Below are 10,889 nucleotides of genomic sequence, written 5' to 3'. Positions count from 1 at the left end.
TTCCCAAGCCATTTCGCGGGGCGAGCCAAGTACCAATGTTGTCTCTACCACCACTTTCATATCCTAGAACATGACTCACCAAGGAACTGCCCACGAGTCTCTGGACCATGACTCTAACCCCAATCCCAGACAGTTCAGGAACAATTCCAGGTCCCCCAACTCTATGAGTGGTCTTATTCGCCCGGAGGTCTCACGTGAAGGGGGGGTACTGTAACGGATCCGCACCTTAGTTTGCGATTTGCCTTGCCTTACAGACTCATGCAGCCCTGGAATACTGCTCCTGACCTTTGCTGCAGCTACACCCGGTGTTCACTCATTAAAGCAGTGCTGTCACATGCCCCTTCTGCTATTGGTTCACTGACCTTTAAAGACACCTTTCCCGCAATGCTTCCCTGCCGAGCATAACCCTTCCTGGATGTCTGGAGGTTATTTGGACTGGGGCGCTCCCTAAATTTTGTGGCTTAAAAAGTTGTTGTAACGCCTTACTCTGTTAAAAATGTAAAATATAAAATATGGTTTTGTGTTTGTGGTGCAAAAGGGTGTCACCAAGTGTTCTGCCACAAGCCCTAAGGCTTGGCTCTGTTGTGTACTAATCTCTCAAAGTTCTATTCCTTAATTCACGCAGAGGTCTGTTCCTGTCTCCTGTGCTGAAGCGGAGTACTCTCCTTGTTGACTTCAGCTCCCTGTTTCCTGAGGCTGGCTGCTAGTGTCACGCAGCGGTCTGTTCCTGTTTCCTGTGCTGAAGTGGAGGGTTCTCCAGTGTGTACTTCAGCTTCCAGTTTCCTGAGGCCGGCTGCTAGTGTCACGCAGTGGTCTGTTCCTGTTTCCTGTGCTGAAGCAGAGTACTCTCCTTGTTGACTTCAGCTTCCAGTTTCCTGAGGCCGGCTGCTAGTTTCACGCAGCGGTCTGTTTCTGTTTCCTGTGCTGAAGCAGAGTACTCTCCTTGTTGACTTCAGCACCCTGTTTCCTGAGGCTGGCTGCTAGTGTCACGCAGTGGTCTGTTCCTGTTTCCTGTGCTGAAGCGGAGGGTTCTCCAGTGCGTACTTCAGCTTCCAGTTTCCTGAGGCCGGCTGTGCTTCCCTAGTAGAGGCCGGTCTATGAGTCCAGAGGTCTGTAGCTCTCTCTCTCCTTGCACAGACCCGCTCTGGACTCTTGCGGTTAAGCACTGGTTTACCAGTGCTGCCTGGCGGTGTGCCCATTCCGGTCTGCCTATCCCTTCCTGAGAGCAGTACCATGGGCCAAGGTCACCGCACGCGCAGAACCCGCTCCCACGCTCCTAAGCTGAAGCGGGGAACTCCTGACTACCTGTTGCTGAACTCCTGCTTGAACTACGTTTACCCTGATGTCTCCAGTCCTGACCCTGGCTTGTCCACTGACGATGCTGCCTTCTCCAGTCCTGACCCTGCTACGTACGACTACGAACTGCGCAATCCGGATCAGCCTGCGCGGTCTAAGGTCGGTGCTTTTACAACCCCACCTCAGCCACGCGGTCTGACCCAGGTTTGTGGCGAGCACAACCGTGACATGATCCCGCCTTAGGCTAAACTCTTTAGGAACACTGAGCGAGTGGCTAAAGAACTGAGTCTATACCAACATTACCGTACACGGACACAGCGTGGAGCACGCGGTAGCGGGACTGAGACAGTACCCATTAGGAGCGTGGCTGAACCACTACCGTTATAAGGATGGTACCAGTTATTAGGGTGTTAGGCATTGCTGCTAAGGTTATGCGTTAGGATATGCTGCGTGTGTGTGATTGATATGTGTTATTGCTACGTTGCATTATAGAGTGATAAGGTTAGCGTGCATTATCATTATTACAGTAAAGTTGGTTGCATCACGTGTGTGTATGTATTTCTTGCCCAGGGGAATCTCACATCACGGGGATCCTGGGTAAGTGGAGGTGCTGCGCTAAGTAAGTGTACGAGTGTTACCCCAGGCTCCCAGCTAGCGGAGGCTCAGATCTCCTGGAGCCGCAGGTGTTGTACAGCGACCAGTAGTTCCTTTGGGAGGGTTCAGAAAAAGGGCTACATATATATAGCCTCTCTGCCTTTTGCAAAACATCCCTATTTTCACCTCAGGAAAACCCCTCCATCTCTTTGCTTCCCAAGATACTTACTGGTGAAGTTACTGGCTTTAAATCTTCCTCAAGGGTAACAAAATGGCTGTCAAATCTTGTGCAAATAGGAAGTCCCAACAACATCACTTTAAGATTGACACCTTCTTGTATTTATATCACCAGCTCTTAGCATAGGGCTTCCCCTCAGGAATAGATTTACCAAATCCTCTCGTTCTCCGGAATCCACCCTGGCGTTCAGTAAAATTGTATTTGGATATTATTATTAAATAAAAAGGTCATAAACCAGCACATTCTGAGCAATTTAGCTCTATAGCACGGCCGCTGCCTTTCCTGTGAGCGACCTTGTTAACATCCCAATCCTTCACCGTAAATTCAGGGCTCTGGCATATTGCAGGATACCAATATATTGTACCTCAGGTTAAAGCCCGACAGCTGATCCCATGGATCACACACACATTTAACACCCATTACATCTGTATACATCATTTTATGTCAGCATAAGGCTGTGCTTATAGTGCCGGCAACGCGGATTCGCCCGAAAACAAACTCAATGCCGCCGCGTGTGCTTATAGTGCTTATAGTGCACGCGACGGCGACAAGCGACGGAGCGAAAACCCGCCAACGGCAAAATTGGATTTTTCAAGGGCCGTCCCGTCACGTGACGGCCCTTGAACAAATCAAATTGCGGGAATCCCGTGATGCGGTGGCGACGGCGCCGGGTGACGTCACCCAACGTATCGCCATCGCCAGCACTATAAACGCAGCCTTGGGCTGCGCATATAGCGACCGTCGTGTCAAAACAAATGCATTGTCGCCGTCGTCGGCACTTATAGTGCACGCAACGGATCTACAGCGCTACCAAAAATCTGGTAGTCACTGTTATTTGTTTTTTTTCAGCGACGGCCTCTCCATGTGGCCAATCAGACAGCTTCTCCGTCCCTTTGCCTTCCCCCTTTATGACGTCGCCTAAATTTGAAATATAACAATCGCAACGGCGACGGGTGACATCACTGGTCATGTCGCGGGCACTATAAGCGCGGCCTTACGCTGCAATGCTATCAGCTACAAGTCAAACGGCACACCTTTAACCATGGGACCCTGCCATGCCAACCATTGAATGAGATTCAACAAAGTTTGTGTATGCAATTCCTGCTGTTTCCCTTCCTCTCCCCGTCAGGCAGGAGGTGGCATTAATCTGTGCTCTTACAACACAACCACAGCTACAATGTCTGATTAATAAATGTAGCCTAACAACACTGACCCAGATAAATGTCTGATTGGTCAAATTTAAAAGGGGGCGGAGCTAAAATGGCAGTTATTCTAAAATGGCAGTTAGTCTGAGGAGATTCACAGCAGCCATTTTGTGTAAACCTTTCTCAAGACAACTTAACTTCTGCATACAGGTGCAACTGCATCATACTGATATATAACAACACTGCATATTACCATGTCAACATTTCAGTGCATGAAGCCTATATATGCCCCACATAATGTACTATCATTATTTATTCTAGTAATCTTCTTACTTTACATGCCACTGGAAGTAAGAAAAATATGGCATCTTGATCTTTGTTTAGCAATATTACACACATAGCCCATAACTATAAACATCAAAATGTCATATGCCATATTTGTCAAGCGATAGATTCTGCGTACAGTATCACTTATTTCAACCCTTTCTCACTCCTTTTTATTATCTTACTAGCTGATATATCCGGCGTTGCCCGGAGGCAGGGAGGGGACGGGGGGCGTGAAAGCCAGGGAGGGGACGGGGGCGTGAAAGCCAGGGAAAGGGCGTGAAAGGCAGGGGGCGGCGTGAAAGGCAGGGGGGGGGGGCGTGAAAGGCAGCTGGGGCGTGAAAGCAGGGGGGGGGCGTTAAAGGCAGGGGGGGGCGTCAAAGGCAGGGGGGGGTCAAAGGCATGGATTCCTCCCCCTGCATTTCTTCACCTGGCAGCATGCCGCGCTCCTCGGGCTGCCACTGGTTCTCTCCCCCCTCGTGGCCTCCGCTGACTCCCGGTGGCACAAAGGAGGTATTGCACGGCCGCAACTCCCTGCCGCCCTCCTCCTGCTCCTCGGGGATGTTGAGCCGTAGAGAGCGTGCTCTGGGGGTTGGGGGGAAGTGGGAGAGCGACACACAGATCTTAGGCACTCGGCACCGCGAGGGAGGAATGGGGTCCTTCCGGGGGGAGGGAGAGAGAGAGAGGAGAGAGAGGAGAGAGAGAGAGAGAGACTTTTGATTTTATATATTAAGATATCTATATATGTAACCAGAAGCGGTATGTTATTTACTAGCAGGCTTCACTGGACCACACAGTTACACTATACCCCACACTAGCTCTGTGTCTGCCCTGTGGGCCACCCATAAGCTGTCCCGGTGCCCCAAAAATTGTGGAAATGTCCCGGTTATTAAAGTGTCCTAGCAGTTTGGGCAGGTAGGAGGAGAGCGGGGGTTGAAGGAGATCAGAAGATACCGGCTGCAGCTGTTCTAATCTGAACAGCTCCGCGCTATGCAGCCGGTAGGAGAGAGGGAGGTCTGGCTTCTTAACCACTGCAGCTTCTGGGCAGCAGGCGGCGCTGCAGAGCACTCCTGCACTGAGCTGCTTCTCTATAGATCTCCCAGGTTTCAGCCCGCTGTCGGCTGAAAACATCCAATCAGCGCAAAGCAGCGTCAACGTCATGGCGCCATGACGTTGGCGCCGTGACGTTGACATCGGTGTGTCTCGGGGGCGATTGGCCCAGCGACATCACTGCCCCGCCTCCCTCAGCCTCCCCCCGCCTCCCGATCGCGCCCGCTGGCTCGCCTGCATGTCCATAAAATCGCACAGGCTTCAGCAGGTGAGCCTCAGCGTCAGCGTGGTTCAGCACTGCTCCCATCTCTATGGCTGCGTCCATTGAGGGGGGAATAGTGCTGAACCGCGATGAGGCTGCGTGCGCGATCGGGAGGCGGGGGAGGCGGGTCAGTGACGTCGCTAGGCCAATAGCCCGCAACGCAACAACGTCACGGCGCCGTGAGGTTGATGCTGCTGTGCTGCGATTGGCTGTCGGCCTAAAAATCCAACTCCTCAGCACGCCTGAGGACGCTCGCATGAGCCCCCGCTAAAAACATCATCATTGAGAATGCCGGGGCTCAGCGCGGAGCGTCCGCACGGCTGAGCGCTGCCTGTCCTTCTATGGACGCAGCCTTAGGCTTCGGTCCCAGTCAGCACTGGAGCACGCGCCCGGCGTGGGTGCCGCGCGTGCACAACGCTGCACCGCGTTCTTTGGTCCAGAGAAAGAAGGAGAGTTTGCGACGGGAGAGGGCGTAGCGGGAGAGGGTTTGGCTGAACCGCCGGCGGGGGTGTGGCCACGCCTCCGTCGCAAGCTCTGAACTCAATTTCACGGAGTTTTAAAAATCTGGCAGTACGGCGCGGCTGCACCTTCAGCGGGATGGTGCACACGCTCAGCCGCGATCGGCGCTTACATAAACAAAAAACCTATACTTCCCAGCGCGCTCAGCTGGCCCGCAATGCCACCCCTCCTCCCTCCATGCGCGCTTGCGTTATCGGAGGACACCCGGCGCTCATGCTTGGAGCGCTCTCCAAGCATGAGCGCGCTCAGCGCCAGCGGGGACGTAGCCTTGGGGCTGTTATATACTGTGTGCGGCCGTGCGCGAGCGTGCCTGTGTGAAGGTGTGTGTGTGTGTGTGTGTGTGTGTGTGTGTGTGTGTGTGTGTGTGTGTGTGTGTGTGTGTGTGTGTGTGTGTGTGTGTGTGTGTGTGTGTGTGTGTGTGTGTGTGTGTGTGTGATTTATTATTTATTTAAAAAAAACACATTGGTCAAAATAAAATATTTATTCAATTTGTACAGACACACAAATATATACACACATACACACACATGAATGCATACACACACACACACACACACACACACACGTATACTTACATTTCAGCGCCGGTAGCAGCACAAAATCATTCTTTTCCCCGCTGTCGGCCAGATGCACGCTCACTGCCAAGCGTGCGCACACAGCCCTTGTATAGAAGGGCTGACTAACCTCAGCCAATTATAAGTGCCGCGCACGCGCACGGCGTAGTGCACGTGGCCACTATATAACAGCCCTTAGGGCTCGCTCAGACAGGGCGCAACGCCTACTTACCAGCGTTCGCGCCCCCACCGCTTGCTCCTACAGCCCAGCGATCTGTGCTCAAATTGCAGGAGTCAGATCGCTGCGTTTGGGGCGTCTAACGAACGCGTCACGGAGCTGGTTCGCATTTATTGGCTGAACCAGCTCGCGTCACGCGACTGTAGCCCCAAACTTCAATTTGGGTTGTGCCGGCAAAAAGTCGCAGCGACAACGCTGCACTTTGCCGCCGGTGGAGTTTTCAGTTTGAAAACTCACACCGCACAACCCAAATTTGCGACGGCCGTACGCGCGTATATAAGCGTGCGCACGTCGCAACGTGCCCTGTCTGAGCTAGGCCTTGGGCTGCGGTCCCAGTGTGTTCTATAGCGCATGGCTTGGCGTACAAGTACCACCCCTCAATGGGGCTGGGCCCAGTACGCACCTTCGCGCGCATTTGGCAGCCGCTCTGTACGACCATTTTTTCAAAAGACATCCAGAGTGTGTTTCAAACTTGCGAGGGAGGCGTGGCCACGCCCCGCCGGCGGTCCAGCCAATGGGGGCGAACCAGCTGTGTGAGGTCATGGCCACACCCGCCGGGCGCGCGTGCTACAGTGCACACTGGGACTGCATGCCTTAGGCTGAGGCCCCGCTTCGGCCGGCGACGCATGCGCACGGGCCACCAGCCCCTTACCTGCAGTCTGCTTGTCCCCGCTGCCTCCTTCCGACAGGGCTGACTGCGTGCTGTGATGCGTCAGCCTGCCGAAGCTGCAAGCTCCTAGTGTTTTGCAGGGCTGACGCGGCTGTCAGCCAATGAGGAGGGGAGCTGTCTGGAGATCTGAGTGCTGTGTGCTGTGTTTTGGACGGGGGACGGGGGACACGGGACGGACAGGAAACAGGGGGGGGGGCCCGGGACGGACAGGAAACAGGGGGGACCCCCCCCCCGCTACCCATATCCTGCGTTCCCCATGTTTCCGTGTTTGCTGATGGGAGACGGGGCGCATGGGAGAGGGGGGGGGGGTCTGAGTTTGCGGTGAGCTGCAGAGACCGGGTGGGAGGGGGGCGCGGGGAGCTGCAGAGACCGGGTGGGGGGGGGGCAGGGAGCTGCAGAGACATGGCTGCCCCCCCCCCCCCGACCCTTTTTGGCCACATCCCCCGCACGCAAAAATGCTCCCTATGGACCACAATCAGCCTGAAGAGCCTCTCCACACGCCACAGTGCAGTGCGGGCGTACTGACTGAGGCAGCGGGGGCTCGGCCTTAGGCTGCGTCCAGGGTGGCGCTGAGCGGGCAGGCAGCGCGCTCACACTGGCCGCTATGAAACACATTGAGGCAATGTGTGTGGCCAGCGAGCGCCTGCGCCAGGTCGGTGCTTAGCTTCTTGCAGAGCAAGCAAATTTGAATTTGTCGTCCGCAAGCGCGTCTCCGTGACATCATGGCCGCGCCCCCCGAATCACCCCCCTGCGCGCGCAGCTAGCCAGCCACAAATCTCCAGGCCGAGCAGGGAGTGTGACGTCACCGCGCATGAGCGCCAGCTCGCTCCCTGCCTGGCCGCAGCCTTAGGCCAAGCTCACGGTGGCGGCGTCGCTACACGCGCGCGCTTGCGTATGCGCGCACTTCAAGGACTTTTACCTGATTGTATAAGGTAGTTCCACGCGTCAACACAGCAACATTTTGCCGCAACAGAAATTTAATTTTCGTGCTGCAGTAGCGTCACATGTGCTGGTTCAGCCAATGAACCAACTCGTTCACCACACCCCTGCCACTAGCGTACACATCGCTGAAGTGCGCGCGTGGGGGGGGGGGGGGGAAATGGAAGTGCGCGCACGAGCGGTCACCGTGAGCATTGGCTCAAGGGTTCTATGTAATATTGGTTTTGAGGCAAAAGGTGGCACTGTGTGCTCATTTGCATGTCATTTCCCAGAATCCCTTGCTGCAGTGGAAGCACTCTATGCTAGGTGATAATGGTGAAAAGCAGGGTTGCAGACCTGTCTAAAGACATGTGAATGTGCTCACAAGTAATATTTTTATATCATGCTAGTTGGTGGAGTGTTTTTAGTCACCTTTTCACCCACCATAATCTAAATAATGTGTGATATAATATAAAATGCAGATTTAATAAAGAACAAACAAATTTCTATCTTTCAATGAGAATCAATTTGTTAAAGAATTGCTGGGAAAATAAAAATAATAGCGTCCAGAAGATCTTACAATATAATGTGGTGCCTAAGGCCCCGTTCACACTGCGCACTTTGCGACGCGCTCACGCGTTCGGCACCGACCCCTGGGCGGCCAATGATAGTGTTCAGTTCACACACACACACACACACACACACACACACACACACACACACACACACACACACACACACACACACACACACATGTTATGTACTTATGTTATGTTTCTGTGATTTTACAATGCCCGTGACACCCCCCCCCCCCTCCCCACCCATTCCCCGCTCTCCGGTCCCCGCATGGTGCCCGGTGTCGGATCATTCTGTCTGCTGGGGATGATCACACATCGCCCAGCAGATGGACTCGCGCACACAGCGTCGCGATGTGCTCAGTATGAACGGAGCCTAAGGCTCAGGGTGATAGTGCTATGCCCAGAGTAACAAGAAGAGCTGACACTGGCATCAGAACTGGTTTCTGTAAGGCCACTGGCGTGGTCAGCGCTTAAGCGCTGACCCACGCTGACCCTCGGCAGTGAGCCCCTGCAGACGCAATGAGAACGGCTTTAGCAGGTGCTCGCGCACGCTTCTGTGGTCGTGCGGAAGCGTAGCCGACAATCGAATTTTAGTTTTGGCACTCACGGGAGCGCAGGGACGGTCACGTGAGCGGTTCGCCCAATGAGGGTGAACCAACTCCGTAACGTCACTGGCCCGCCCCCGGACGGCGCACGAACTAAGGCTAGGGAAAGCACCCGCTTTCCCTCAGGCTCAGCGCGCCTCCGCACGGCTGTAGTCACCATGGACTCAGCCTAAGTGTCTCTTACTTACTCTGACAATGCATTGCCATGACAACTAAACGATTTCAAATGGCAACGCAATGGCGTTTTGCCATGACAATGCGACGTTGTGACATCACATGTCGGCGCAGAGCGCACGAAAGAGGCAGGGGGGCACAACTTAGAAAGTTTATACACCCCTGTATTAGATAATACTGTCAGCCCCCTGAGGCTCTACACTTGCGAGATGCGTTATCCAGCAGTGAGAACCGAAACCGGAGGTGACGTCGCTGAGCCCAGGGAGACACCGGCAGGGCTGGGGCGCTTCTCTAAACAGCTGTTGTGGGCAAGAGAGACGTTCACAATACATCACAGAGCCTAAGGAGGACGCCGGGAAGGGCAGGACGCAACTCCGGGACCACCAGCGACACCCCAGGGACTGGTAGTGGTGAGCTAGTCCGCGTCCGTTGAAGCATCATACACGGTGTTGATGCCTTTTATTACGGCACAGAATGTGTTTTTTTAATATTTTTTTTAAGTATAAAGTTGATATATTTTTTGATCTGCGCAATGGTCCCTCTCTTATTCTTTACAGATTGAGGTACCAAGAACTCGACCCCTTCATCTGAGAAAAAGATTGCCTGAGATATGGATATGCCTTATTAATTTGTCACACTGTGAGTAGGCAACACATAGGAGCCAAGATTATCCTTTCTACTCACGCATGTGCTTCCATATACACTTAGATTTTTTTTTATATATATATATTTGGTTGAATATCTCCTATGCTTCCCCTGAATTTGGAAAAAAAAAAAACCACTTAGATAATACTGTCTGCATATTTTTCTTACTCCTAATACCATTTTTAACGTATTGATCATTCTTTGGTTGCTGCAACAACTATTTCGAAAGTCATATCCACTTCCTCTTTTGAAACAGGCTGACAGACACCTTTTGTAGCTCTGCCCTTTGGCAACAAAGTATCACAAAAAGATCTGTTGCTGTACTCCAAACAGCAGACTGTCTATTACTCTGAAAATTGTAAGAATAATGCGTTACACTTAGTAATATAATGTTACATATCAGCTGCAGCATTTACAACAGATTTATAACAGAAGCACCAAATGATTGCCAGTTTAGGTAAGAATGTAGAATTATACAGTACATTTTCACATGCTTTACATATAAAAATAAGAGGGGGTGGGGAATGTAGTATTTCTGCTTTCAAATGCTGTTCATATCATTACACTACTCATTCAAAATAAACAATCTTTTATTGTGTAATATTTCCATCAGTTTACAACATAATACACGGATTGTAAGTAAATGATAAAAGAACCTCCCATAAATCATGACTAAATCCAGACTTAATTAGCCAGACAACCTTCGACTGGGAGTTAATGCAATGTATTTCTACTGATACAATGCAATCCTGTCATCTGAATTTTAGATTGAAATTAGTACTGCAATTGAAATTGAAATTGGTACTGCAGCTCTTAATCTGAATTTATATGTAGTATGTGGGAGGCTCTCAATGACCAGTGACACTGTAAACAGAAGGGATTCTGGGACATCTGGTCCTGCTGCCTTTAGCTGTACAGCATTTCATCAGAAGCAGAACTATAACTCCCAGAATGCTGAGAGAAAAGGAGACCACGTGATAATCGTCAGCCAATCATTGTAGAGAATCAGAGAGGTTCCTTTGTCCTGTTTGCGGCCCTCTCCGCGCATGCGCACACGGGGCTGTATCAGGTAGGTGTTG

General features: G+C 52.1%; 1 protein-coding gene across 1 annotated transcript in view; it reads left to right on the top strand.

Moving 5' to 3' along the window:
• The window catches only part of LOC142499931 (uncharacterized), a 45,087-nt gene that overhangs the window by 23,112 nt on the left and 11,086 nt on the right, over positions 1-10,889 (top strand). The window contains exon 5 of the mRNA XM_075609986.1: positions 9,707-9,804. Within this exon, the coding sequence (XP_075466101.1) occupies positions 9,707-9,804 (98 nt within the window). The remainder of the gene's footprint in view (positions 1-9,706; positions 9,805-10,889) is intronic.

The sequence above is a fragment of the Ascaphus truei genome, chromosome 7 (genome assembly GCF_040206685.1).
Source record: "Ascaphus truei isolate aAscTru1 chromosome 7, aAscTru1.hap1, whole genome shotgun sequence".
Taxonomy (NCBI): Eukaryota; Metazoa; Chordata; class Amphibia; order Anura; family Ascaphidae; genus Ascaphus; species Ascaphus truei.
Note: the sequence above shows the minus strand (reverse complement) of the source record. Positions and strands in the feature narration are given on the sequence as shown.